This window comes from Jaculus jaculus, chromosome 6 (genome assembly GCF_020740685.1).
Source record: "Jaculus jaculus isolate mJacJac1 chromosome 6, mJacJac1.mat.Y.cur, whole genome shotgun sequence".
Classification (NCBI taxonomy): Eukaryota; Metazoa; Chordata; class Mammalia; order Rodentia; family Dipodidae; genus Jaculus; species Jaculus jaculus.
Window position 1 is genome coordinate 35834564 of NC_059107.1, and position 27415 is coordinate 35861978.

At 44.5% G+C, this 27415-nt stretch overlaps 1 protein-coding gene across 6 annotated transcripts in view; it reads right to left on the reverse strand.

Annotated features, from left to right (window-relative positions):
* Mcc (MCC regulator of WNT signaling pathway) overlaps nucleotides 1-27415 on the reverse strand; it is a 274857-nt gene that overhangs the window by 121249 nt on the left and 126193 nt on the right. The window contains exon 1 of one of the 6 annotated variants that reach the window (XM_045151947.1): nucleotides 20057-20080. The exons of 4 other annotated variants lie outside the window; for them this stretch is intronic. In XM_045151947.1, the coding sequence (XP_045007882.1) occupies nucleotides 20057-20065 (9 nt within the window). In that variant the 5' untranslated portion in view covers nucleotides 20066-20080. Of the gene's footprint in view, nucleotides 1-10158; nucleotides 10183-20056; nucleotides 20081-27415 lie in introns of those variants that run through there. One more of the 6 variants, XM_045151946.1, reaches the window with a different exon arrangement.

Sequence of the window (27415 nt, forward strand, 5' to 3'; positions counted from 1 at the left end):
CCACCCTGAGACTACATAGTGAGTTCCAGGTCAGGCTGGGCTAGAGCAAGATCCTACCTCAAAGAAAAAAAAAACCCTATTTCTCGTCAGATATTTTGTTCCAGCAAACAAGAAAGTGACATTACCTCTTGTGCTTTTTTTTTTAACTTTTGCAGAGAGGTTTGAAGAGGCCCATCTCTAAGACTCCTCTGGCTTCAACCTGTCAGCATAAATGCCTTGCGAGCTTACCTGCCCAGCTCTCACCCCAAGTTCTGCACCAGGGGTTTTTGCCTACTTTGTTTTCCTGCTAGGCCCAGGAAGGACACGAGGAAGCTACCATGTATGCAACCAACCAGCCGCCACCTTCTCCCTCAGGATGGGACAAGTGCTCAGAAGCTCACGCAGTGTTAGTACGCTCAAGGGCACGGGGACCGTCTTCTCCAATGCCCCCACTGCAAAGAAATGAAACACATCCAGGATGGGATTCTGCTCTCCTGGCTCTGAGCCTTCTTCTCCCGGTGGCAACGCAACGGCTGTGAGAGTCCCTTGCAGGCACGCAGGATGCAGCCTTGTTCGGGTTCCAAGACTCAGCGACACCTTTGGAGCTTCAGTTTAGATTCACAAGGAACCAAGTCTCTGGCTCCCTGCCAGGTCTGTTCAGTGGCTTCCTCTCTTAGCCAGGGAAACCTGCTGCACAGTGCTCTGAGAAAGGGTTTCTCGTAGTCTTAGAACTGGATGCTCATTAGCCTCACACTCCACGCAAACCACTATCGCCAGCTCCAGGTTAACTCAGAATGTAGCAGCTGTTAGTCTGTTGCATTTACCCGGTCATTTCCTGGACAGGTCAGTGGCCTCTGAGTTATTTTTTTTCAAATCGCAGATGCAGTTCCATTCTCAAAAGCAGACTTCTGAGGCCCTTTCAGCACCAGAATACTGCTGGATAGGGAGAATGAACCCCACCCGAGGGTATCCGACACAGGTGATGGTGCTCAGCCACCAGGCAAGGCCCAGGTATAACCATGAAGACAGTCAGTCACACACTGCCGCAGGTCCTGTGTGAAGCTGCTCGTCCTTTAGGAGCCTCAAATAGATGGCTGTGGCCTGGAGCTGTCCAAGCCTGGCCAGTAGCTTTGGAAAGGATGCTCAATCCCACCCCATCTGCAAGCACGTGCTCATCTGTGAATAAATCCCATAATAACCTTTACTGACAATCATAACAGCTAACACGATAGTTACTAAGTGCTAGCTACCACACTAAATGTATAAATGCACATTCACAGTTAGTTTCCATTTGCCCTTTCTGGTGGAAAAGGGAGGGATTCACAGTCTTGGAGTTAATTCATCAAGCTTACGCTGAGTGAGTAATAAAACCAAGTTTCAATACTCTCCCCTCCCATCTGACCCCAAACATGCCCTAAACTTTGCATGAGACTATCACAGAAATCCTCAGATCTTTGTAAATAACTACAAAACTTTTGAGAAATAAGGACTTGGACAAAATCAGGGTTATTTCTTAGGAGACGAAAGAATTGTAAAATTGGCAGAGAGGAAAACAGCATCAGTTCTTTTAAGAGGTCCAACATCTTGTGAAACAGAAGATTATTCAACTGGTCAGAAAGAATCACAGAAAAAAAAATCTCAGGGCTGGAGAGATGGTTCAGCAGCTAAGGCACTTGCCTGTAAAGCCTAAGGACATAGGTTCGATTCCCCAGTGCTCATGTAAAGTCAGATGCACAAGGTGGCTCATGCATCTGGAGTTCTGCAGTGGTTGGAGGCCCTAGCATGCCCATTCTCTCTCTCTTCCTCTCTCTTGTAAACAAATAAAAAAAATTTAAATTTAATCTCTAGCTACTTCCATGTTCTAAGAGGGAAAATTAACAAGGAAGAGTCTTAAAAACTCTTGATTCTGTTACTTAACTGCCTTGGAAGAAAGATTTCAATCATTAGCTCTTTTAATATTAAAAATCAGAAAAGAAAAGCCGGGAGTGATGGCACCTGCCTTTAATTCCAGCACTTGGGAGGGGGCAACTGAGGTAGGAGGATCTCAGAGTCCCAGGCTACAGTGAGACCCTGTCTTGAGAACAAAAATCAGTAAAGGATATTTTATATACATTTAAAAATGGACTGGGGAGATAGTTCAACAGTTAAAGCTATTGCTTGCAAAGCCAGCTGGCCTGGGTTCAATTCTCTAGGAACACACATAAAGTGGACATAAAAAGTGTAGCATACGAGCCGGGCGTAGTGGCGCACGCCTTTAGTCCCTGCACTTGGGAGGCAGAAGTAGGAGGATCGCCATGAGTTCGAGGCCACCCTGAGACTCCATAGTGAATTCCAGGTCAGCCTGGGCTAGAGTTAGACCCTACCTTGAGAAAATTTTTTTAAAAAGTATAGCATACATTTAACATTCATTTGCAGTAGCAAGAGACCCTGTTATGCCTATATACACATACAAATAAGTGAATGAATAAAGGTTTGAAAAAAAAAATCTACCATGCAAATACCATACTGAAACAGCATCTATTCTAAATAATCCACAGTATTTTCCACAAAAATATTATTTTAAAGAGAAACCAAAATTAGGGATTGTTGGAAACACACAGACAAAGTTACCATGGTAAAGTGACTGTCCTTGCTTAAATTTCAAGGTGGGTTGCCCTCTAATGACATACCATGAAGGAGACAGAGATGCAACAATTAATTCCAAATGACCAGGGAACAAGAATATTTGAGCACACACTAAATGCAGATGTGACCCCTGTAGCAGAACCACGCTCCTACCCCGGGGAAAACGCCCGAACATGAACAACAGGAGTTCCCTGACAAGACTTACATTGTTCATAAATTTTTATATTGAGTCAGTTTAGCAGGTATTGAATTCCCCATTCTAGAGAGACCAAGTACCTTTAATGGTGAAACAGTCAATAAACTCAACACATCATTACAAGCCACAGTAATGGTTTAAGGGTTTTGAAGGACTCTAGTTTTTACAGGAATTAGAACACACACTGGTTTTTCTTTGGGAAAACAAGTGGCGCGCGTGTGTGTGTGTGTGTGTGTGTGTGTTTTAGCATATACACACATATTAACACACATAAGACTTTACATAAAACAAGGCACATGCTTTCAGACTTTCAATTAAAGGACACGCAGAGCCAAGATGTCAACTATTCAAGTATCTACAGTAAGACAATTTTTAAAAGTTGTGTTCCTGGGCTGGAGAGATGGCTTAGTGGTTAAGCACTTGCCTGTGAAGCCTGAGGACCCCGGTTCAAGGCTCGACTCCCCAGGATCCACATTAGCCAGATGCACAAGGGGGCGCACGCATCTGGCATTCATTTGCAGTAGCTGGAGGCCCTGGAACACACTCTCTTTCTCTCTCCCTCTCCCTCTCTCTCTGCTTGTAAATAAATAAATTTTTAAAATAAAATTAAAAGTTGCGTTCCTGACTTTTAAAAGATACTTTAGTCTTTTGTGGTGACACATGCCAGTAGAAAAATCACTGAAGAGGCAGACGCAGAAGAATCAAGAGTTTGAGGCCAGCCTGAGCTACACATTAAAAAAAGAAGAGGACTGGAGAGATGGCTTAGTGGATAAGCGCTTTCCTGTGAAGCCTAAGGACCCCGGTTCGAGGCTCAATTCCCCAGGACCCATGTTAGCCAGATGCACAAGGGGGCGCATGGCATCTGGAGTTCGTTTGCAGTGGCTGGAGGCCCCGGCACACACATACTACTTCTTTCTCTTTCTCTTTCTCTTTCTCTTTCTCTTTCTCTTTCTCTTTCTCTCTCTCTCTTTCACTCTCAAATAAATAAATAAAAATGAACAACAACCAAAAAGATACTTTAATGTGAAATCTTCCACTGAAAGAAAATGCATTGAAAGGGTTGGGTGCCAGGATGTGCCCTGGTTCCAGTGAAGGTGTAGGCAGGCCCTGGCTGGCCTGGCCTTGCCCCAGGGCTGCTGACTGATGGGCCGCTTCCAGGCTCCCTGGAACAGCTAATCCAAGCACCAGGTCAGGGTAAGGAAGACATGTTTCAACTCTGCCCTGAGTTGGTTCCTGGGGAAGGCTGGCTGCTTCAGAGAACAAGTGTTGGATAGAGAGGAGGAAAGGTTTTTAAGTTTGAATCTTCCCTCCTTCCAAATGACCCTAACCTAGACAATATGCCTCTCACCTCAGATCACCTCTGTGGTGGTCTGAATCGGCAGTCCACCACAGACTCGTGTGCTTTGAATGCTGGGTCCCCAGCTGGTTGCAACTGTGGATGTGGAGTCTTGCTGAAGGAGGTGTGCTGTTGGGGAGCAGGCTTAGGGGTGTCATAGCCAGATTCCCCCTTGCCAGAGCTCAGGTCAATCTCTTGCTGCTTTTTGTCACCTGCTGTGAGGAGTGATGTCCAGCTCTGCTCTGCCATCCTTCCTTTGCTATCATGAAGCTTCCCCTCGAGACCGTAAGCCACAATAAACTCTCTCCTACCATCAGCTGCTTTTGGTTGGGTGTTTTATGTCACCAGCACCAAGGCAGCTACACAACACCCTCATTCTAAGAATTGGAATGAACAGAAAGTAAGAAATGGGAAAAACAGTAAAGTGGATTAGGATATACAAAACACCAAGCCCAGTCTAGTTTTCAGTCATCTGTTTAACTTTCTGAGCCTCAGTCTACTGACCTGCAAAGTGGGGACAAGAACTACCTACCCAGTTTTCTGAGGACTGAATGCAATGCTGGAAGTAAAGCTCTTAACCACAATGCTGGCTAGCAAGGGGTTAGCTACATTGACCATCACTACTTCAGTTAACACGTTCACCATGTCACCCTTTAATACCTCCTAAAAAGGGCCCAGATAGAAATCAGGCTTTGTGAGTTGAGAGACAGCATAATAATGTGGTAATCTGAATGGATGGCCCCCAACATATTGAAGATTTTATTTGAGCTGTCTACTACAGCTGTTAAAGCATTTGCTTGCAAAGCCTAAGGACCTAGGTTTGATTCTTTAGGACCCACATAAACCAGATGTATAAGGTAGCACATGCACCTGGAGTTCATGGGCAGTGGCTAGAGGTCCTGTTATGCCCATTCTCTGTGTCTCTCTTTCTCACACATAAGTAAATAAAAAATAAAATAAAAATTGGGCTTTGAAAGTAGCGGTAAGTTACTGTGTGGTCTCCTTGCTTACACATACCCTGTATCACACTAGGCCTGGACTATACTATTCACAGTAATATCTGCCTTTCTTTTTTTTTTTAAGTACTTATTTATTTATTTAAGAAAGAAACAGAGAGAGAGAGAGAGAGAGAGAGAGAGAAATAATGGGTACACCAGGGCCTCTAGCCACTGCAAATGAACTCTAGATGCATGTGCCACTATGTGAATCTGGCTTTAGGTGAGTACTAGGGAATTGAACCTGGGTCCTTAGGCTTCACAGGCAAGTGCCTTAACTGCTAAGCCATCTCTCCAGCCCCTGCCTTGCCTCTCAACATGAGTAATTGTCTTGGAAGCTCCCTTCCCTGTCCTCTGGCTGGGCTGGCAGGTGGGCAGGAAAGTTGCTAACCCTAAATAGCCGGGGAACTGGAGTAACTCCATGCTCATCCCACACTCCCACTTTCTGGTTTCTTCTATCAGAAAGAAAGATGGTCAGAAACTACAGTGGACACATCTACAGTGATCCCAAAATGAATTACTAGAAAAATACATCTCAATAGTAAAAGGAGAAAAGAATTTACTGTATGGTAGGATACACACCAAAATCCATCCGTGATGATAAAAAATTAGCTGAATAAATTGTATGATAGGGACAGAACACACAGTTGTCATATGTATTGCATACATATGTGTGTGTATGTATGTAATACAAATATAAATGCATTCACACCCACACACATGTGATAACATGGTCTTATTCCCATAGGAATGGCTCATTCCTTCAATTCTTTCAGGATGATTTTAATCTGCCCACCAATGACTACTGGGGTAAAGTTTTTCTACTACCCTACCCACTTTTGATCTATTGCAACTTTTTCAGAGGCACTTCTACTATTTTATGTTATTTCTGGTGACTCACTGCTTCATGAGACCCTGAGTTCCATGAACGAAGAGATGACCTCTCTCTGAGGAAACTACCAATAAAAAGGTGAGGAGTGTTTATTGGATGAATAAAGTAAGAAAATTTTTAAAAAATAAAGAAGATACATTATCTTTATCCATACTACATGTAGATCTTATTAGTGCAAATACATATTGGGCACTTTTCAGTTTATAATACACTGAATATCACTTATGGGAACATTTCATTATTATTAATTATAATTACAGATGGTTTTTCGTGGTTTTTCCCCCCTCTCATGAACATGTATTAATTAATAATTTTTGTTTCTTTGTCTCTGTAGCAGACAGCATCAGGTTCACTGAAATGAACTTCCATACAGGGCACAGTTATGGAGGAAGGGCTATTTATTGAAGCTGATAGATCCAGGGGAAGCTCCAGAATGGCAGAAGCTGGCCCTGCTTTTACAGGTCCAAACAGAGAGACAGAGAGAGAGAGAAGCCAAAACCCACACCACACTTCAAGAACTCCAGGCAAAACTAGGCACTTCGCATATCCTTAAGTTAGAATTTCAAACATACCACCACACTTTAAGATCCACCCAGTGACACCACCTCCAGCCAGGTGGCTGCAGATCCAACTATACAAACTTGTAAAACACTGAATATATTGGGGGCCATCTATTCAAACTACCACAGCCCCCATTTACAAAGCATTATGGGAACACAAGTGAGCATTTGACATAATCTTTGCCCTAAGTAAGCAGGGAAATAAAACAAGAATTTTCAGCATCTAAGAGTTGGAAATATCCTTACTCAACACTCCAACCTTGTGTGTGATGTACCTGTCAGTTGCCACTGTCAAAAGCTCAACCAGCCAGGCCTGTGAACTGTTAAGACAGCTACATTTGCAAATTTTATTTTACAAAATGATTTTTGGAACTGCCTGCTTTTAACTTCTTTCCATTGGTATGGTGTAATAAGTAGGACAAAACTCCCTCTTTTCTAAGTTCCAAACTCTCCACATAAGTCACCAGGTCAATAAAATCCTCTGTAAGTGACCAAACCTGGAGAACCACCCTTCATTCCCTGAGGGCCTTTGGGAATGCCAACAATCCTTTTCAGTAAATTGTACCCAGGACCAAGTGTTCATAGAGCAGATAAATTCTGCATGACAAAGTTTCCTATGTACAGCTAATTGCTTTGCAAGGGTTTTCATAGAATTCTCACAATAACCCTATCAGATAGGTGATTTGCTGGCCCCGTTTTTTAGGCTATGAAACTAAGGCTTCGTTTTCTTAGTACTTAACACCAGAACTGGGCTGGGGAGATGGCTCAGTGATTAAAGGTATTTGCCTGCAAAGTCTGCTGGTCTGGGTTCAATCCACTAGTACCCACATAAAGCCAGATGCACAAAGTGGTACATGCAGCTGAAGTTCATTTATAGGAGCAAGAGACCCTGATGCTTCCATGCTCATTCTCTCTCCATGTCCTTGCTTGTAAATAAATGAAAATATTAAAAGAAACAAACAAAAAAAACCAAGGGCTTACTTCCAAGCTGACCTATCACAGTGCCCAATGGCTACATCTCATGTAGTGTCCAGAGCTACACATTTAAAGGCCTCATCTCTGGTATGGGCCAGAGGAGAGCATTTGGGAAGATATACAGACTTGGATGGTGCCCAACACCAGATGTTTTCTATCAGTGTTGCCCACACTGGAAAAGCCACCAAGATGGGGAAGGCACTTCAGTGCGCGCCTGGTGCTGGAGGCAAGAAGCCACTGGGTAGGTTAAGATAACCGAACCCCTAAGCCCCGCGGCTAAACAAGTGTTATTTACATGAGACCCCATCCTTGTGAGCAAGTGACCCACTAAAGCAGGTTCCCTCTCCCATTTGCTGGCACTGGTCAGGCCAGGGACTGTGAGTATTTCCCGATCCCTTGCCAAATCCCAAAGATGTCAGAACTGTAGGTAAGAGCTACGAAACAAAGCACTCAGGGCAGAGCCCTGCGGCGAGAGTCTGGCTAGACAGCATTCCAGCTCCTCTGCCTGCGAGGAGCCGCTTCTCCCTCAAAGGCGGCCGGTCCTCCTACTTGGTATCTAGAAACCACAACATAACAGCCGTTTGGACAGGGATGCCATAGCTCAGCATTATTTTATTCAACAGGCAGAGCCTCCCCTGTCTTCTCCCATCTACAACGAGCACATTTTATCACGCTCGGCCTTGCAGGATTCGCTCTTGTAAATGGACTGGGTTTCTCTTTCCCATCCCCCTTCATTTCGCAGGCTAACTCCGAGGTTACTAAAGAGTGGCGGCCGGGTGGCAGACCTCACCATCCACAGATGGGCCCCTGCCAAGGACAGGGGGAGGTCTCCTGCATCTCCTCCCTTCTGCTGAGAGGACATTCTGGAATTCCCTTGGAAAAGCAGTGACAAGAAGGCCATAATGGTGGGTGTCTGGGAAGAAAAAAAATAAATAAAAACACATTCCATTGGGCAATTTTTTTTTATCAGTCGTTTCTGACCTTTTCACGTGGTAAACCCTCGGGCAGGGAGGACTGTATTTCAGCCTGTGACATATAAGAGACAACAAACCCATGTATTATACAACCATACCTCCTCCAGCCTCCTAGGAATATGGTGTTCATGGTTTTTTTTATTGTTTAACTTTTTTAAGTGTGTGTGTGTGTGTGTGTGTGTGTGTGTGTGTGTGTGTGCGTGCGTGTACAAAACCAACACCAGATGCTTACACCCCTGACTTTCTGTGTCTGGCTTACATTGACAGAGATTAGCAGGCGTTGTAAAAAAGTAGCTTTAATCCCTGAGCCATTCTCCCAGTTCTAAAACAGGGTGCTCACTGAAACTTCTGGAAACGCTGCTGCTTTCAGCCTTTACACCACAGGTTGTTTGCAAGCTAAACTTCCCCTGTGCTTATCCCAGTGCTCATTTTCCCCAGCTCACAAAGCCCACCCTGCCTGATCACACGTTAAAACGCTCCGCAGCAAAAGAGGTGTCATCCAGTTCTTGGTTTTCTTGCTCTGCCTGCCCTCAACCCTCCTCTGACCACCCTGTACAAAAGACACACGAGAAAGTAAAGACTCCCAACAGTGGCCCTGCTTTGCCTCCTGAAAGCAGGAAGAGAAAAATCAAAGTATTAAGAATTCTAGGCTGTTCAGGACTAGAGCATGTCCAACTCAGATAAGGATAGCAAATGAAAGTCTAAATACCGCAATGAAAAGAAATACTTCGGTTTCAAAAAAAACAAAAACCAAGTACTCAGATTGTTAAAGCTGAGTCTTGCTACTAAAGAATTCACATCAGGGGTGGGGAGGTGGCTCAGTGGTTAAAAGTACTTGCTTGCAAACCCAATAACTCTGGTTCAATTTTTCAGTACCCACATAAATAATGTCAGATGCCCAAAGTGGCACATACATCTATAGTTCATTTGTACCCTTGTTCATAGTCTCCTTCTCTCTCAAATAATTCTTTCAGTAATTTTTAATTTTTTATTTATTTACTTGAGATAGAGAGAGAGAGATTGGGTGTGCCAGGGCCTTCAGCCACTGCAAACAAACTCCAGACATATGTGCCACTTTGTGCATCTGGCTTACGTGGGTACTAGGGAAGCGAACCTGGGTCCATCGGCTTTACAGGCAAATGCCTTAACCACTAAGCCATCTCTCCAGCCCCTCAAAATAAGTATTTTTTAAAAAACAGGAATTTACCCCACCCATCACAAGACGTAGGACTACCTACGGCAGCAGAAATACACACGAATGGAACTTTCACCCCGATACTCCATGGGAGTTTCCTTGAGCCCAAAGAGGGTCCCTGTGAGATCAAAGTTCATTATCATGATTATGCAATGTCCACGATTCAACGGCATTGATGACACTCTACTTTAACACAAGCCCCTTTCTGAGAAGATCGAGGAGTAGAACCCTGAGGCCCCTGCCAGCGAGTCAGCCCGTCCATCCTCATGCAGACCGCACTTACGGAATACCCACCTTAGCTGAGGGCTTCAGGAAAAAAAAAAATCACAAATCTGAAGTGAGAGGGAGAAATGAGGTCAAAGTAGCTGACAAGCAGGGGATGAACTCGGAGTCGACTCACCAGCATAGACAGCAGGAGATAATGGGCTTACGTTTAGCATGAAGGCTTCGGGCTTCCCGGAAATGTCTTTCCCGACAGTGAAGCTTGTTAAGTCTTAGAAGGGAACCAGGGCCATGGAATTACTCTCTTGGAAAACCTTTCCAGCCAGGGCGAGTCTCCTGTCCCTGGGCTAATGTGGACACGGTCCTGCCTGAGAGTTTTGCCTGCAGCCTCTAGAAATCCATTCCAGTCTGATGATTCTCTCGTGCTTTTTTTTTTTTAAACACCAGCAGATGCACTGGGGCAAGAAAGGTGAGTCAACACACAGTGCAATTATGGAGAGCTGCCTGCAAGTGGGGAAGAGAGGCAGAGGTCGCTCCAAGGGAAGCACAGGCACATGAGGCTGGCAGTGTTTCCTTCTTTAAGTCCCTGCAATTTTGACTGTTAACACAGCGGTGTTTGCGGGAGCGCGGAATCTGCACACTTCGTTTCCCAGCGTGTGGCAGCGGAGACCTGGGGTGTTTCCACACCTGCGGGGCAGAAGGCTACCCCGTGAATGCTTGCAGGAGAACCGGTGATCGGCTCTGAGTGATGGATACAGTCACTTGACACATAAAACAATAGTTTCTAGGCTGGGGAGATGACTCGGTGGCTAAAGGCACTTGCTTGCAAATCCTGCCAGCCCAGGCTCGATTCCCCAGCACCCACATAAAGCCAGATGGGCATTCATTTACAGCAACAAGAAATCCTGGTGCCCATATATACATGTGCACTCACACGCACACAAATGAGCAAGAGAATACACTACCCTCTTTGCCCTTTCATGGACAAAGATACAGACATATGCTGTTTTGTTAACTAGGTAATATATAATATTGCTATACCCTGCACAGACTTGCACAGAAATATGTTTTTAGAATATACAGAATAAGTCTGAAAGCTGGGTATGCAGGAACATACCTATAATCCTATCATGTGGGAGGCTGAGGCAGGAGGATTGTGACTTTGAGGCCAATTTGAGCTACATACTAAGAACCTGTCTCAAGCAAACATAGAATGGAAAATGTATAGTACAAAAGACGAAGCAAGGCTGGAGGGATGGCTTAGTGGTTAAGGCAGCTGCCTGCAAAGCCAAAGGACCAAGGTTTGATTCCCCAGGACCCACGTTAGCCAGATGCACAAGGGGGCACACGCATCTGGAGTTTGTTTGCAGTGGCTGGAGGCCCTGGTGTGCCCATCCTCCTTCCCTCCTTTCCCTGGCAAATAAATATTTTTTAAAGAGACGAAGCAAACCGTGTGCCATGATTGTGTCCAAATTCTAGAACAAACCATGTGTACAAAATCCTTGTAGTTCATGGACTTCGGCATCTCCAAGTCTGAATAGTGGGCACAGAACACAGCAACCCATGCTTTCCCACAGCGCCTGTAGCATTTTTATACAGCCCTCCGAGTGGAGTGGGTGGGGTGGGGAATGCAGAGTGACTTCCCCACAGAGCTCATTTCAGGCTCCTTATAGTCTACAAGGCAAAGATCAACCTGAATCCAGGCTCCGTTGGTCATGACAGCTCAGGCAGGCTTCAGCCTCTATCACATCGTTCAGGAGAGGTGCAGGAAAGACCATCCATCAATGTCAAGACTGCTTTAGCTGAGCAAACAGGGCTTGAAGCAAACCCTCTGTGCCCCCCCCCCCCCCCAGAACACCTTAGGAGCCTCCTGGAGATAAATTCTGGGTCTGCCACCATCCCAGACTCGAGGCCTTCTGTCCTGGAGCCAGAGGCAAAGGAGGTACTGGTTTGCAAGGGGCTTGTATTTCATGGGTGACAAGGGAAGGGGAGAATGTAATAGTCACCTTCTGGTTGCTGGCACAAAACACCCAAGCAGCAGCAGCAACACAGGAGGAAAGGGTTTATTTCAGTTTTCGCTTCTGAGAAGTTTCGTGGCAGAGAAAGCATGGCAGAGCAGACAGGTAGAGCACCATATCTCCACAGCAGCGGGGAGAAAGCAGTCTGATCACTGGCTGGGCTCTGTTACTCCAAAGCCTGGCCCCCAGGGACACACTGCCTCCAGCAAGGCTCCACCTCCTAAAGGCCCAGAAACCACTCCAAGTGGCCACCAGCTAGGAACCAAGAATCAAAACACGTGAGCCTATGAGGGACGTTTCATGCCAACCACCACAGGAAAGAAAAATGAATCCAGACAGGAGGAAGGAGGAAAGCAAATGATAATGGGGATGTACAAACACTGCCTGAAGAAAACCAAGCCCAAAAGGAGGAAAAAAAACTGAGAATTTAAGTAAAGGAATAAGCACTATACATTAAAAATCATCACCATCATAATAAAACAGAATTTAAGTAAAGGAATAAGCACTATACATTAAAAATCATCACCATCATAATAAAACAGAATTTAAGTAAAGGAATAAGCACTATACATTAAAAATCATCACCATCATAATAAAACAGAAGCTGGGGGATGGCTCACTGGTTAAAGGCACTTGCTTGCAAAGCATGCCAGCCCGGGGTTGATTCCTCAGTACCCACGTGAAGCCAGATACACAAGGTGGTGCATGAACCTGCAGTTTGTGTGCAGAGGCAAGATGCCCTAGTGTGCTCATACTGGCTTGCTTGTATACTTTCTGTGCTAGCAAATAAATAAATAAAACAGTCCCTTTGAAAGACATTCCCTTATGGGTCCATTTTTGTACTCAAGCGTGTCAAATCCTGAATGTTATCGTCACACACGGTGATAGAATGCCAAGCACAGCAAGGAATGTGCAAGCTTAGGTAGCTGGGTGGAGACGAACTGAGGATTCAGAAACAGCTAGAGGATGTTTCCCAAAAAGAATTCTCTCCTTCAGACCCACTCAAACTGCTCAAGTGTGAAGGCAAGGGGTAAATCACAAGTTCGGAAGTTCTAATTGGGTCACCATAAGCCCATGGGAAGAGAAAAGGTTAAGTTTCTTTATATTAAAAAAAAAAAAAATCACAGGGCTGGAGAGATGGCTCAGTGGTTAAGCGCTTGCCCATGAAGCCTAAGGACCCCACTTCAAGACTTGATTCTCCAGTACCCACGTTAGCCAGATGCACAAGGGGGTGCATGTGTCTGAAGTTTGTTTGCAGTGGCTGGAGGCCCTGGAACACCCATCCTCTCCCTCCCTCCCCCTCCTTTCCCCTCTCCCCTTCTCCCTCTGTGTCTGACACTTTCAAGTAAATAAATAAAAACAAATTCACAGAGGGGAGGGGAATGGACACACTGTGGCTTCCTGCCACTGTAAATGAACTCCAGACATATGCAGCAACTTTGTACCTCTGGCTTTATGTGGGTACTGGGAATCAAACCAGGGCCACCAGGCTTTTCAAGCAAATGCCTTTAACTACAGAGCCATCTCCTCAGTCCAGGGGTACATTTCTTAACATATATTTCACTTCTGTCCTTGTGGGCAGCTGCCTTTTCAACTGTTGTGGGAAGACCCAGTAGTAAACAGAAAACTAGGTAAATAGGCACTCTTGCCTGAATGTTTGCAAGGAATAACTAGAGGGCTGTCTGGCAAACGAAACGAAATGCCTCATCTCTTGAGTAGCAGTCATTTGGCCAGCAAGAGGCAAGTTACAGAGCAGCCAGCAAAGTTTGCTGCTCAGAGAACAGCAGAAGCGATGACTCTCACTGCTGCCCCAGCACGCGTGTGTTCATTGCTACACTTCACACGGGCAAATAAAGCACTTTCGCCCAAAAATGACAAGCTGACAGAATTGCAGCAACAGCCACCATGACCTAACTTTACTGCACATTTCATCCTTTTGCAGGAAGATGCTAAAATGCCCCAAGGATTTTGTTGTTAGTTTCTAAAAGACCAATATCCTTAGCAGGTCAGTCGGTCTGTCTTCAGGGACATAAGTAATTAACATGGTATCTTAACACTTTATAGCATGTATCTTTCTCTCTTTTTTTTCTTTTCTTCTTTCTCTGTGTTGGGGGGCATGTGCCAGGGTCTCTTGCCACTGAAACCAAATGCCAGATGCTTGTTGTGCCAGTTTCTAGATAGGAGCTGGGGAACTGAACCTGGGCCAGCAGGCTTTGCAAACAAGCACCTCTAACCACAGAGCCTAATGTCTTTTAAACAAGGACAGTAACAACATAAGCGCTTCCTTTTTTAATATTTCCACTTTTTTCTTTTCTTCAATGGACTTCATGTCTTCCCCATAGCAGAATTGTCTGTCCCATATAGAATCACTTTTTTTTTTTTTTTTTTTGAGGAGAAAATGCTTTTATTGATCACAACATGAAACTGACATGGAATCCTGTTAGAATGGAACCAGGATAAATAGTGCTGTTACAAAATTTGTATTTTCACATCTATTTTAGAGGAAAAATATTACATATTAGGGCCTTTCTTAGTGTTACGGATTGTTATCAATAAAAACTTTTTTGGTAAAAAATAGTAATTAACATATATTCTCAAACTATATGCTAAGACCCTGCCTGGTTAACAACTGGCGGGGCAAGGACTTCTCATCTCAGCCGCTGCGCCCGCACGTCCTTCACGTGGGCCGTGCTGGCTCCCCGGTACTGCAGTTACGAAGCCGCCTCCTAAGGAACAGGCCCAGCGAGTTCCCCAGTTCTGCTCTTTGGAGCAGGAACAACTGCCTGTGTCTTGCATGTTCAGGGACACAGATCTGAAGGCAGCTGCTATAACCTTCTACCACACAATTAAATGGGGATAAGAAATCAACTCTTGGGAACGCCTCTTAATCACTTCCAGTTTTTAAACTGTAAGGCTAGAATCACTTTTTAAAATCTTTATTAATTTATTTATTTGAGAGCAACAGACAGAAAGAGGGAGAGAGAGAATGGGCGCGCCAGGGCTTCCAGCCACTGCAAACGAACTCCAGACGCGTGCGCCCCCTTGTGCATCTGGCTAACGTGGGACCTGGGGAACCGAGCCTCGAACCGGGGTCCGTAGGCTTCACAGGCAAGCACTTAACCACTAAGCCATCTCTCCAGCCCTTTTTTTGTTTATTTTTATTTATTCATTCATTTGAGAGCAACAGTTAGAGAAAGGGGGGGAGGGAGAGAGAGAGAGAGAATGGGCACAGCAGGGCCTCCAGCCACTGCAAACAAACTCCAGATGAGTGCACCCCCTTATGCATCGGGCTAACATGGGTACTGGGGAAATTGAGCCTTGAACCGGGATCCTTAGGCTTCACAGGCAAGAATGTAATGGCTAAGCCATCTCTCCAGCCCTCGAATTACTTTTTTTTAAAATATGTATTTTTTTTTTATTTATTAGAGTGACAGAGAGGCAAACAGAATGGGCATACTAAAGCCTCTAGCCACTGCAAACAAACTCCAGATACATGCGCCACCTTACGCATCTGGCTTTACACGGGTACTAGGGAATTGAACCTGGGTCCTTAGGCTTTGCAGGTATTTAACTCAACTGCTCATCCATCTCTCCAGCCCCTGTAGAATCACTTTTTTACATCTTGGGAATGAGGTTCCATTTCTGAAAAACCACAGCTGCTTAAATGGAAGGAACCTGGACTGCATTTCCTGTGCCGGTCACTGGAGGACCTCCAGCCCCATCTGTCTGTACCTAAGAGGTACAGATTTCCTTCTCTGTTCTGTGGACACCGGTATCTACCCATTTGAGGGTGGTAGTGGGAGAGCACACACATATTCTATGTCACAAGCACTGTAAAAATGTTATAAAGACATTTTAAGTTACTGGCATATATGTAACCAGTCTTTCTTGAGTCCTTAAAGTTAGTCTGGAATATACTTTATTACGCTTACCTCTGAAGGTAAAGTCTGACAGAAAGTCTTGTTGGAGACTATAGTCCCCTGGAGAGTGGCATTATAGTGCAAGCACTGTGTGTGTTGCTCCCACAGGTGATCCAGACATTGCCAGTCAGAATGTAGTGTTAGGTTTGTGTGTCTGCAAAGTTTTGGCTCTATATATGCTGGGTGTGCATCTGTCTCATTTCTGTTTTGCAGGGGCATCTGGCCATGTCCAGGACTCCTCAGATACCTGTACTCAAAATAACATCAAGTGACAGCTGGCTACGTCCACAAGGAAATCCCTGAAACCAATTTGGCCAAGCATAATTTTAGACTGGTATAAGATAATTTCCCATCAGACAAGGAGCCATTCTCTTCAGTTGAAAACAGAAGCATAGAAAAAACAATGCTGCCTTATCACTGGGGCACTGATTAGCTTATATCTCTTCCCCAAAATGTCTTAGGCTTCCATCAGGCAATTAGCCAACAAAGATAAAAATACACTGACAAGCAGGAGGTAGAAATCTCTCTAACCCAGGAAAAAAAACAAAAAAACAAAAAAAAACTGGTAGAGCTCTATGTCACACATCACTGCACAGGTAGGGAATGGGACGCTCCCAAGACAGGCAACTGTGGCAAAGGAAGCTCCAGAAACTATGGGGTTTCTAGGGAAGAGAACTTCAGAGAGATCTGCCCATCACACCAGCAAGTCTAGAGGCTCATCGGTAATGGACTGTTGCAGGAACTCCCACATGAGCAAGGCTCCCTTCCCTGCCTCCAGGCTCCATCTCGAGTTTTCCAAGGGCAGCAGCTCAACATTCTGACTTAGCCAAAGTGAAGTAGAAAGCTGCCCAAGTGTCAAGTGCTGGACTTCAGGCAACTGGGGAGTCTTGGGAAAGGAAAGAATTAGAATTCAAGATTCAACAATGCTAGGAATGGAAGAGGAGTGATGCATCCTACAACACTAGGAATGGGAAAGGGGAGGAGAACCGCGCATCCATGGGCCGTTCTTATCAAGTGAACATAATTCACCTTCTTAAAGTCATTTAGCAGCCTAGGCATGGCTTTGGACTCTGACGTAGAATGTGCTTCATTTTCCCTGCCCTTTCCCTGTGGTCTCATGCTGCTGTTTCCATTAGCTCCACAGCTATGAAGCCCTGACTTTGCCTAAGACCACAGCTTCCCTTCTAAGCAACCTTGCTCCATACTAAACATGCAGTGAGATTTTACACTTTCCTGACACTCTGAAACTGTCACAACCCAGAACTAGGTAGGTGACAAGAACCAGGACCCATCTCTACCTTCAGACAATGTGTCTGATGTACCACAGCCAATTTCTAGATGAATAATCAACTTTCCTTTATGGACTGAATTATCTAGCCAGAGCTTCTGTGTTTGCTCTGCATAATCACAATAGATTCTTGTGTCACCTCTTTGTACCTGATTTCCAATAATTATAAACATCATACAACCTGTTTATCATAGCACTTCAATTAAAAAAAAAAAAACAACTAAACTTAGGCATGTTGGCTCACACCTTTAATCCCAGTACTTGTGAGGCAGAAATAGGAGGAATGCTGTGAGTTTGAGGCCAGTGTGGAACTACAGAATGAGTTCCAGACCAGCCTGGGCTAGAGTGAACCTCAAAAACAACAAAACAAACACATGAACAAAAATGCATTAATGTCTACCACCTACAAAGAAGAAAAGATATAAATAAACAGATGTATCTCCATTTTGTGGCTATGAAAAAGAAAGGCATCTCTCAGGGATCTTGGAGAGAAAGCCACGGTGCATTGTGAGTATTTTCTGTTTTGTAACCTAAGCTTAGGATATACACACAGGATGATTTCATTTTCACAAACATGGTCACCACATTATGTAAATATGTATGTGTTTTGTATGAGCAAAATGGTATTGAAGGATAAACACTAAGTTTCTAACTCTGGTTTAGGAGGAGACAGGAATGTATGGAAGGAGCCTGAGTTGGCTTGTCCGTGGTCTACTTCTTGGCGGTTTCATTCATTACAGTGAGGAGACATGCATGGCAAAGAGCCTGAGTTGGCTTGTCCACGCTCAGCTGCTTATTTGTTTCATTTATGACAATGAATGTGCACACCTTGTGTCCTTGGAAGGAAATGCTAATGAATTCTTAGTCTTGAAAACAGACGTGTCAACAAGTTTTGGAAAAGAAATATTAACCATGCAAATGTAAACTTCACTCAGGATTACCAAGCGTAGAACAAACAAAATAATGAAGCCCATTAGGACATACTTGAGAAAGTAAAGCTTTGATGACTCAGAGCTGGAGAGCGGTATTACAATCAGTTTCCCTTTGATTTCAGGGACTTGTTATTTCTGCTTATCTCAAGGCAGAGCTAATAGATCCAATCATCTTGAAAGGTCCTAAATGGTTCTCAGCATGTGGGTATATTCCAGGAAGACTCAGTTAATTTAGCTATTTACAGAGTGGCACATTTGACAGGGATAATGCAAATTAGATTAAGTATGTAGTAAGTATTTGATTAGCCAATCAAACTGGAAGGGGATGTGGTGACAGATAAATAGGAAAGATACTATAGGGGCCACAGTTTATTGGACTTTCAAAAACCTTATGCACTCAGCATGGTGACACATTTTTTAAAGGTACTTTATTTATTTATTTGAGAGAAAGAGAGAGAGATAAAGAAGCAGATAGAGAATGAATGCACCAGGGCCTCTAGCCCTGCAAATGAACTCCAGACATATGTACCACCTTGTGCATCTGGGCTTACATGGGTCCTGGGGAATAAAGCCTGGGTTCTTTGGCTTTGCCAGGCATGTGCCTTAACTGCTAAGCCATCTCTCCAGCCCATGACACACTTTTTTTTTTAAATTTTCTTTTGTTCATTATTTATTTATTTATTTGAGAGCGACAGACACAGAGAGAAAGACAGATAGAGGGAGAGAGAGAATGGGCGCGCCAGGGCTTCCAGCCTCTGCAAACGAACTCCAGACGCGTGCACCCCCTTGTGCATCTGGCTAACGTGGGACCTGGGGAACCGAGCCTCAAACCAGGGTTCTTAGGCTTCACAGGCAAGCGCTTAACCGCTAAGCCATCTCTCCAGCCCATGACACACATTTTTAAGCCTAGCACTCATGAAGCTCAGTTAAGGGAATCGATGTGAGTTACAGGCCCAGCCTTGGGTACAAAGTGAGTTCCAGGTCAGTCTCGGCTACAGTAAGACCCTTGTTGGGGGGGTGGGGGGAGCTGTACTTGGCTTGCTCAGAAACAAGTTTCTGAGGTTGTGTGATAATTGTATGGGTCAGTAAGGTTCTAGACTGGAAATCACTTTTTTAAACTAACCCTTGTTCACTGCTCATGACCCAAATCAGCAGGAAAAAAAAAAAAAAAACAATTTCTCTCAAGTGCCAAGTCCTGTGTTCACTCTCAACAAGCCCATCTTGTCATTAAAACCAAATCAAGTTTAGGGCAACACTAGAAAATTCAAAGGATGTTATTCTCATTCCCTCCCTCCCTCCGTAAGGCATTTGTTATAATGGGTAAGTAGCCCTGCATTTAGATTTCTCACTGAGAAACAGTCCCTTAAATGCCCTTGCCTGTAAAGTAAAATATCACCTAGGAACTATAAAAACCTGAGGGCTACAGTCCAGCCCTGGTAGCTGATATGAGAGTACCGCAGCTAGCCAACCTCTTATCTGAAAACTCAACTTTTTGAAGCTCTAGGGCCAGCACTTGGGAATCCAAAACCTTTATCAGCAGAATCCTCTGAAGATATGTTCTAGCATGTTCATCAACACAGAGATATTTTTAAAAACACTGATCTCCCATACCAATATCCCCTGGTGACATCTCTCTTTGTACTCCAGGCTTGTGTGGTCAGTGGCCTACCAGACATCAGGACCCCGAGGGACACATTCCACAGTCCGTACTCAGCTTGGCCACTCACCATGCACACGCACCAGCCCACACGCACAGGCCTGGCTCCAAGTCACATAGCTCACTTTCATGAAGGAATAAGGGCCAGAGGCTCAGATGTCTGTTTTATATTCTACTCCAACCCCTCATTCTTATCAATTCTGCTGTATCTATCACCTTGGAGATCTTTCTGGAAACTACACACCCTCTGCATGCTCACCATCAGCCAACTAGCTCAGGGACCACGGCTCACCTGGATCATGGCAATGCGTTGTAACTGCAATCCTTCCTCCAGTCTTCTCTGTAAACTCCTCTCCAAAGGCAGAGTGAACTATCCACAGTGAAATACTGAGTCTATCCCCTCTCTTGCTAAGAATAACACAAACCACCTTACCGGACAGCGGCCGCCCTTCACCCTCAGGGAGAGTCCAAATTCCTCCACAGGCCCTACCTCCCCTGCTCCCTGCCCCCACAGGGTCCTGTGGTCACCTCTAGCCAGATCTCTGCACCATTCTCATCACAACCTTTTGCTGTACTATTTTTTTTAAAAAAGGGTACATCTCACTGTAGCCCAGAATGACCATGAAGTCATTCTGTGGCACCGGCTGGCCTCAAACTTACGGTGATCCTCCCAAGTGCTGGTATTATATATGAGAGCTACTATGCCTGGCTTTGCCTTACTTGTTTAAAAATATTTTTATTTATTTAGAAAGAGTATGGCCATGCCAAGACCTCTTATGGTTGTCAATGTGCTCCAGACACATGCACCATGTTGTGCATCTGGCTTTACATATTCAGGCCCGCAGGTTTTGCAAGCAGGTGCCTTTAACCACTGAGCCTTGGTTCTTGAGTCTCCTCCACCAGGTCGTTCAACTTCTGGGTTCTAATACCCAGCACCAGGCCTGGCATCAAGCAGGCCTGAAAAGGTACATGTCAAAGATTCTTCCATGTCTCTGCAATGCTATGAATGAAAAAGCTGTAACCAAGCACTGGAGGTCATTGTGTGATTTGTGTAATTACACAATGTGGACTTTCAGCAAAGGTTAGGAAATCTTCCCACCAAATCCCCAACAGACACATTGTTGGAAAACCTAGGGTGAATGGGAAGGCAATGACCTCAGCCATGGGATCATAAAACCACAGGGAGCACTGGGATCAGTGACAGAGTTCTACATAAATTATAAACAACAGTGAGCATCTTATCACTAAAATTACTTTAAAGAGACACCATATATATATATATATATATATATATATATATATATATATATACACACACACACATATATACATACATACATACATATATATGTGTATATATGTATACATATACACACACATATATACACACACATAAACATATATACATATATACATATGTGTGTATCACTGTCTCAACAGCTACATGATTTATTCATGAAGGTCTCCACTTTTTTGGCCTATATTTAATCTATTTCTTTAAAAGGATATAATCATGGCATATCTGTAAATTATTGAGTTACTGGGACTTTATATGAATTTTCCCAAGTAGGTACACAATCTTCATTTGAGGTCCTCACGCTGAACAAATGCAGTCAGGTTTATGTACTATCATGTCCTTAATCACATTTGGGTATTTTCCCATCTTCACTAATTTAAAATTACACTGTAGCATATAAAAATGCTTTCTTTGCTTTTCAAATTGAGGCAGAACATTTTTTCACTTCTTGTTTTTAGTTACTTCATGATGTGAAACAATCTATAGTGGGGACACTGTCCAAAAGAGCAACAGTCAAAACAGTTGCCAGTACGAGAAGGGTTGTCCAAAGCAGGACACGCAAAAAAAACAAACAACAACAACAACAAAAAAAAACATGCCTGGAAGACAAACAAGAATGCAGAGAACTGAACCACTGAACCGGTCTTCAGCGGCCTGGGGGGACAGGAGCTGTGGAGCAGGATGTGGGTGGTGTGAGGGTGTGTGGTGTGCACTGCTGTTCAAAGAATTTCCGCATTCACCGGTCTGATTCAGAACTGAGAAATAGTAATGACCAGCAGGCCATCTCAAGACTTTTTTTTGGTGAGGGGGAGGAGCCCAAGAGACTGCCTCTGTGTGTGTGTGTGTGTCAGGCTTTGCAGGCAAGCCAAGCACCTTAATTGCTAAGCCATCTCTCCAGCCCCATCTCAGGATTTCTGTGCAGCACTTTTCCAGGGATGTAAGGGTGCAGCAAATGTAAACATGAAAGCCACAGTGGACAACACTGGATTCTGGCCATTTCCCCAGTGTTGAGCAACCAGCAAGTAACTACAAATGAGGACAGGGTGAGCTCCGGCAGCATAAATGCCTCGTGTGCAGGACGTGCTGGGGAGGATTATCTGAAGGGACAGAATTTCAACACACTGTCATGACAAGTGGTCACTTCACACATAGTCCCTCCTTGCTAATACGTCTAGTGCTTACATTCCTTTCTACCTTCTTTTCTACAATGTTTCCTGAACCTGGGAGGGTGTCACAGACAGGTTTTCTTTAGCACTCAACTGCCATGTATTCTCAGAACCTTGGGGAAGTTTAAAAAAAAAAAAAAAGATAGGACAAGAATGAGAGAGAGAGAGGGAATGAGAATTGGCATAACAGGGCCTCAGACATTGCAATCGAACTCCACGTACTTGCGCCTCCTAGTGGGCGTGTGTGACTTTGCTCTTGCGTCTGGCTTACATGGGATCTGGAATAAGATCGAACATAGGTCCTTAGTCCTCACAGGTAAAGTGCCTTAACCACTAAGCCATCTCTCTAACCTGAGTTTGTTTTTTCTATTAAGAATATACTTTGGGGGCTGGAGAGATGGCTTAGCGGTTAAGTGTTTGCCTGTGAAGCCTAAGGACCCTGGTACAAGGCTCAATTCCCCAGGACCCACATTAGCCAGATGCACAAGGGGGTGCATGCATCTGGAGTTCGTTTGCAGTGGCTGGAGGCCCTGGCGCGCCCATTCTCTCTCTCCCTCTCTCTTTCTATCTGTCTGTCTCTCTGTCACTCGCAAGTAAAGAAAAAAATGAAAATAAATATTTTGAGGGGCTGGAGAGATGGCTTAGTGGTTAGGGCACTTTGTCTGCACACAGGTTTGATTCCCCAGGTCCCACATAAGCCAGATGCACAGAGTAGAAAATGCATCTGGAGTTTGTTTGCAGTGGTTTAAGGCCCTGGCATGCCCATTCCCTTTCTCTGTATCTGCCTCTTTTTCTTTTTTTCCCTCTCTCTCATATAAATAATATTTTTTTAAGAAAAGAATATAGTACGTATGGATACACCATGTGTTGCTACCGTCATTTCCCTCCTTCCTTCCCCCATTCTGCTCAGAGTCCTCCTCAGTGGGATTGCTGGTATTCCCCATGGGGTTATGGGTTATGAGTTGTGAGAGTACCAGTCAGTCATGGTGGGGGGCAATGCCTCTGGGTATGCCATCCCAACCTGTGGTTCTTACAATCTTTCCACACTGCCTCTTCTGCAAAACTCCCTGAGCTGTGGTCGGGGTGTTTTAAGTCTACTCCAGTGATTGGTGAGTTTTGAGTCTCCCCTGTAGTCACTACCATCTGCAAAAAGAAAGCTTCTCTGACCAAAGGTGAGGGCAGCACTAATCTACGGGCATATACATAAATATTTAGAAGGCAATTTGATGGACACAACATTCCATTTAGCCAAAAAAAAAAAAAAAAAACCACATTAATTTTTGGCATCCCTCTCAGTCTATGACCTTCCCAGGCACAGATTTTTGACTAGATTTTCAGTCATGCCATTACTGTACCAATGGGCACATCTTGCCTGGCTGGTTAGCTTGCAGGGTCCAGTATGGGTTAAGACTGTTGACTTCCCCGGTAGAAGCATAGCACTTTCCAGAACTATGGAAGCTAGCTGTCAGGGAGGAGGCTTCCTGCTCAGTTCTAGCTCAATTTCTCTATGTCTTGAAACCAAAGCATGTGGTGTCTCAAGCAATAGAGTCTTACTATCTCAATCTCATGGGTTACCAAGAGCCTCGGCTATCGTCTATATTGTCTGAGGGCTGCAGGGACCTTTCTGCCTAACAAGTATCCCATTCCTGGCACTGCGGTTCTCCTGTAACAACCTATGCCTTCTGGCAGCAGAATTATCCACCTACACAGGATGCTTCTACTCACATTCTTGATTGATAGATAGATATAATTAGCTAATGAGGCAGTAGGTTTCCGTGTCTTTTTCATGTACCTTTAATTTCGGTTACCCCCTCCTCTCCAACATCCCCCTGCCTTTTCACTGAAGCCTTATAACAATATTTATACATCGCCTACAAAGCCAGGTTACTGTTCAGCCTCGAAGTCAGCAGCGTTTAAACACAGGAGGAGCAGAAAATGGTCAACAAGACATATTTTACCCCGTTAAAACTGCTAAAACATCTACGTCATATGCCATCCCCCACAGCCTCTCCCTCCACGCTTCATTCAATACCCTACAGAGACCCTCTGGGAACACAGCCTGTGCTTTCAGCAGCTACTGACATCCCTGTAAATCCATGTAATGGTAGAAAATAAATCCATGGCTCTCCGCTGCCCAGAGAGCCATGTTAATCTTATGAGAAGTACCACCAAACTCTCCCAACCTCCACTCCCTCCATGTGCTTTAAAGGAGGGCAAGGGTTTTCCTCATGTTCACTGCTCTGACAGATGAGGATCAACACTGCTTTAATCCACTTGCAGCCTGAAGCAGGGAGCAGGGAACGTTTGTTTTCTCAAATGCTGTTAAGAGGCTGTTAGTAACAAGAGAGCTTCTTGGGGCAGCCACACTCAGGGTTCTGAAATGCCAGTCCGCCTCCCCTTGCAGAGGGAACTCAAGGGGAATTCTTACCCAGCCTGAGTCAAGCGTTTTGGCTTGCCATTGTGGCTATATTGTGATCCATTAAAAACTGCAGAGAGCAGGAATTTATTAAATTAAGATACCTGAATCAATTTGTATTGATTTCTTTTAAAATGTATGTCTCCTCATTTACCGATAAATCACACTCAAGTTCTCTAAATCACAAATAAATGCACTCAAATTCAGGAGAGTTTTGCTGCAAAGCGTAACAAGCCAACCAGGGACCTCGCGCCTTTCACAAGGAGAAACCTACCACCTCTTTCTAAACTTTCCCATCACAGCAGAGGCCCCACAGTACTGATAAGAGCAGCAGCTTATACAGGGGCACACTGGGCTTAAATCGCAGCTCCACCTTTTAAAAAGACTTTTTTCCAAATTGACAACCTTCATATATATACACAATATACCTGTCATAATCTCCCACCACCGTCTTCTGGCCCCCTCCCCTCTCTACAGTACCCCTCTTCTATTTGGATGTCATTTCCCTTCCCCACCCTCCATGTGAGTAGGCCCAATATTACACAAGTCTCGTGAAGGCAACTACAGCCACTATGAGGTCATGAATACAACACTACTTTGTGTCTGAGATACAGCATTTCATAGCACTCCTCCCTATCCTTTGGCTCTTACCTTCTTTCTACCACCTCTTCAATGGTTCCCTGAGCCTTGGAAGGTGTGATACAGATGCCTTATTTAGTGATGAACAGTCAACCATCACATCTTACCAGCTCCACCATACTAACCATACTAACCTCTGTTATCAACTGCTGTGGGCAGGATAGCAGGTGACGGCACACCCTGCTCCAGGCTCTCCCTCCCCGAGAGCTTTAAGGATGTTCGCTCAGACTGTTAGACATAGCAAAAGCTGGGCTTTGAAGTGCCTGAAAAACAATCTTCACGTGATGTGCTAAATAGTCCCCAGAGATTTGTACTCACATCGCAGAAGTTCAAAAAGGACTTCCTGCCGGGCGTGGTGGCGCACGCCTTTAATCCCAGCACTCGGGAGGCAGAGGTAAGAGGATCACCATGAGTTCCAGGCCACCCTGAGACTACAGAGTAAATTCCAGGTAAGCCTGGGCTACACCAAGACCCTACCTCAAAAAGCCAAAACAAACAAACAAAAACCTACAAAAAGGACTTCACTAATGCACTGGCCTCCCTTCTCCAGTTTTAGGGGAAGGGAATTCCGCATGACCTGCCATCTTCCACATGTAGAATTTCTTCGCTAGAATCTGGACTTCACTGTTCCATCACTACTCACTCCCTGCCACCACACATTTCTCCTTCCTAATCCCTCAATCTTACTCCTGTTTCCTTTTCAATTCCATCTTCTGTCTCCCACGCTTTCCGTTCAGCAGCATCACACAGCGTACGCATTCAGTACTGTGCTTCCAGCTCAGAAATCCAGTGAGGAAAAATGAGCATGGGATGACTCAGACCTATGGACTATGTTATATGGAGAACCCAGCTGCAAACCTTTCGTGACCCCTCACAGCAAGACTTCTGGTTTCTTTTACCTCATAGCTCTGCTTTCTACCCCGCCCTGGCTACTCTGGTGAGCTGAGAGTAAATGAACACAAGAATATTCCTCTATTTTGAGCTCTCTGCTTCACTTTTCAAGTAAAGGGACGGTTCACCATCAGCTACTGGACAAGCATCTCTATCAATGACTGCAGAAATGCTTACACCCTAATGCCAGCTCGTTTTGCACACAAAAACATACATAACTTATATGCTAGAACTTCCAACAGTATAAAAAGGACCCATGCTTCTGTATGTAATAAAAACATTAATACATCAATGACAAATATATGTAAATATGGGATTTGGGATAATTTTTTTGTCTTTCCAAATTCTGTATGAAAGCTACAAATTAAATTTTAATCAGAAAAGTTACATTATAATTAAGTGGGGTCATGCCCTTCATAGCTCCATTCAGCATTCTACTTGGCATGCCATCGTTTACATCGCTTACACCCCGAGATGGTAATGCTACTCTCAGTTCTGGTTACACAAGCCTCTCTTTTCAGATGGCAGTGACCACTGGGGAGACTCAAAACTCATCAACGTGCTGAGAAGTGATGGTGGCCTCTTCATCACTAACTGAGACATCTATATCCCATCCTCCTAGGCTCAGGGAACCATTGTGGAAGAGGTGGAGAAAACGTGAGTGAGAGGAAGGGGAGGGAAGTGCTAGAGTGCTGTCTTCCAGACACAGTAGCCACGGCATTCCTGACTTGACAGTGGCTGGTGCTACCTACACAAGCCCTGCATAATGGGAGGGAAACAATGATGACATCGAAATCGAACAGGGGCTAGTTGGAAAAAAAGAGGGGGCCCAGGGGAGGGAGAAGAAAGAGGGGTCCAAGGAGGGAGGACAAAGGAGGGGATCATGGGAGGGGATCATGGTTAGGTTCATATATATGTGAGGTAGAGGTTACCAAAGAAGATACGTCACACATGCATCTTTAAGAGCAGCTCTGGCAAGTTTTATCCTAGAACTATTTGTCAGAACAGTTTAGCCAGGCTGGAGATGTCCTGTTGAGAATTTAGAAGTCGATTCTGGTTGGCTATTTATTTACTGGAAATCAAAAGAGATCAGACTGTCCTATTGTTTATACTCACTGTGGCCAGTATTGGGAGAAAGGAAAAGAAAACATACAAACTCCAAAGCCTCATCTGAGCTGGTAATATTCCAGAAAAATACCTTATGTCTGCAACAGGAAAGAGAGCAAGCCCAGTACCCTTGGC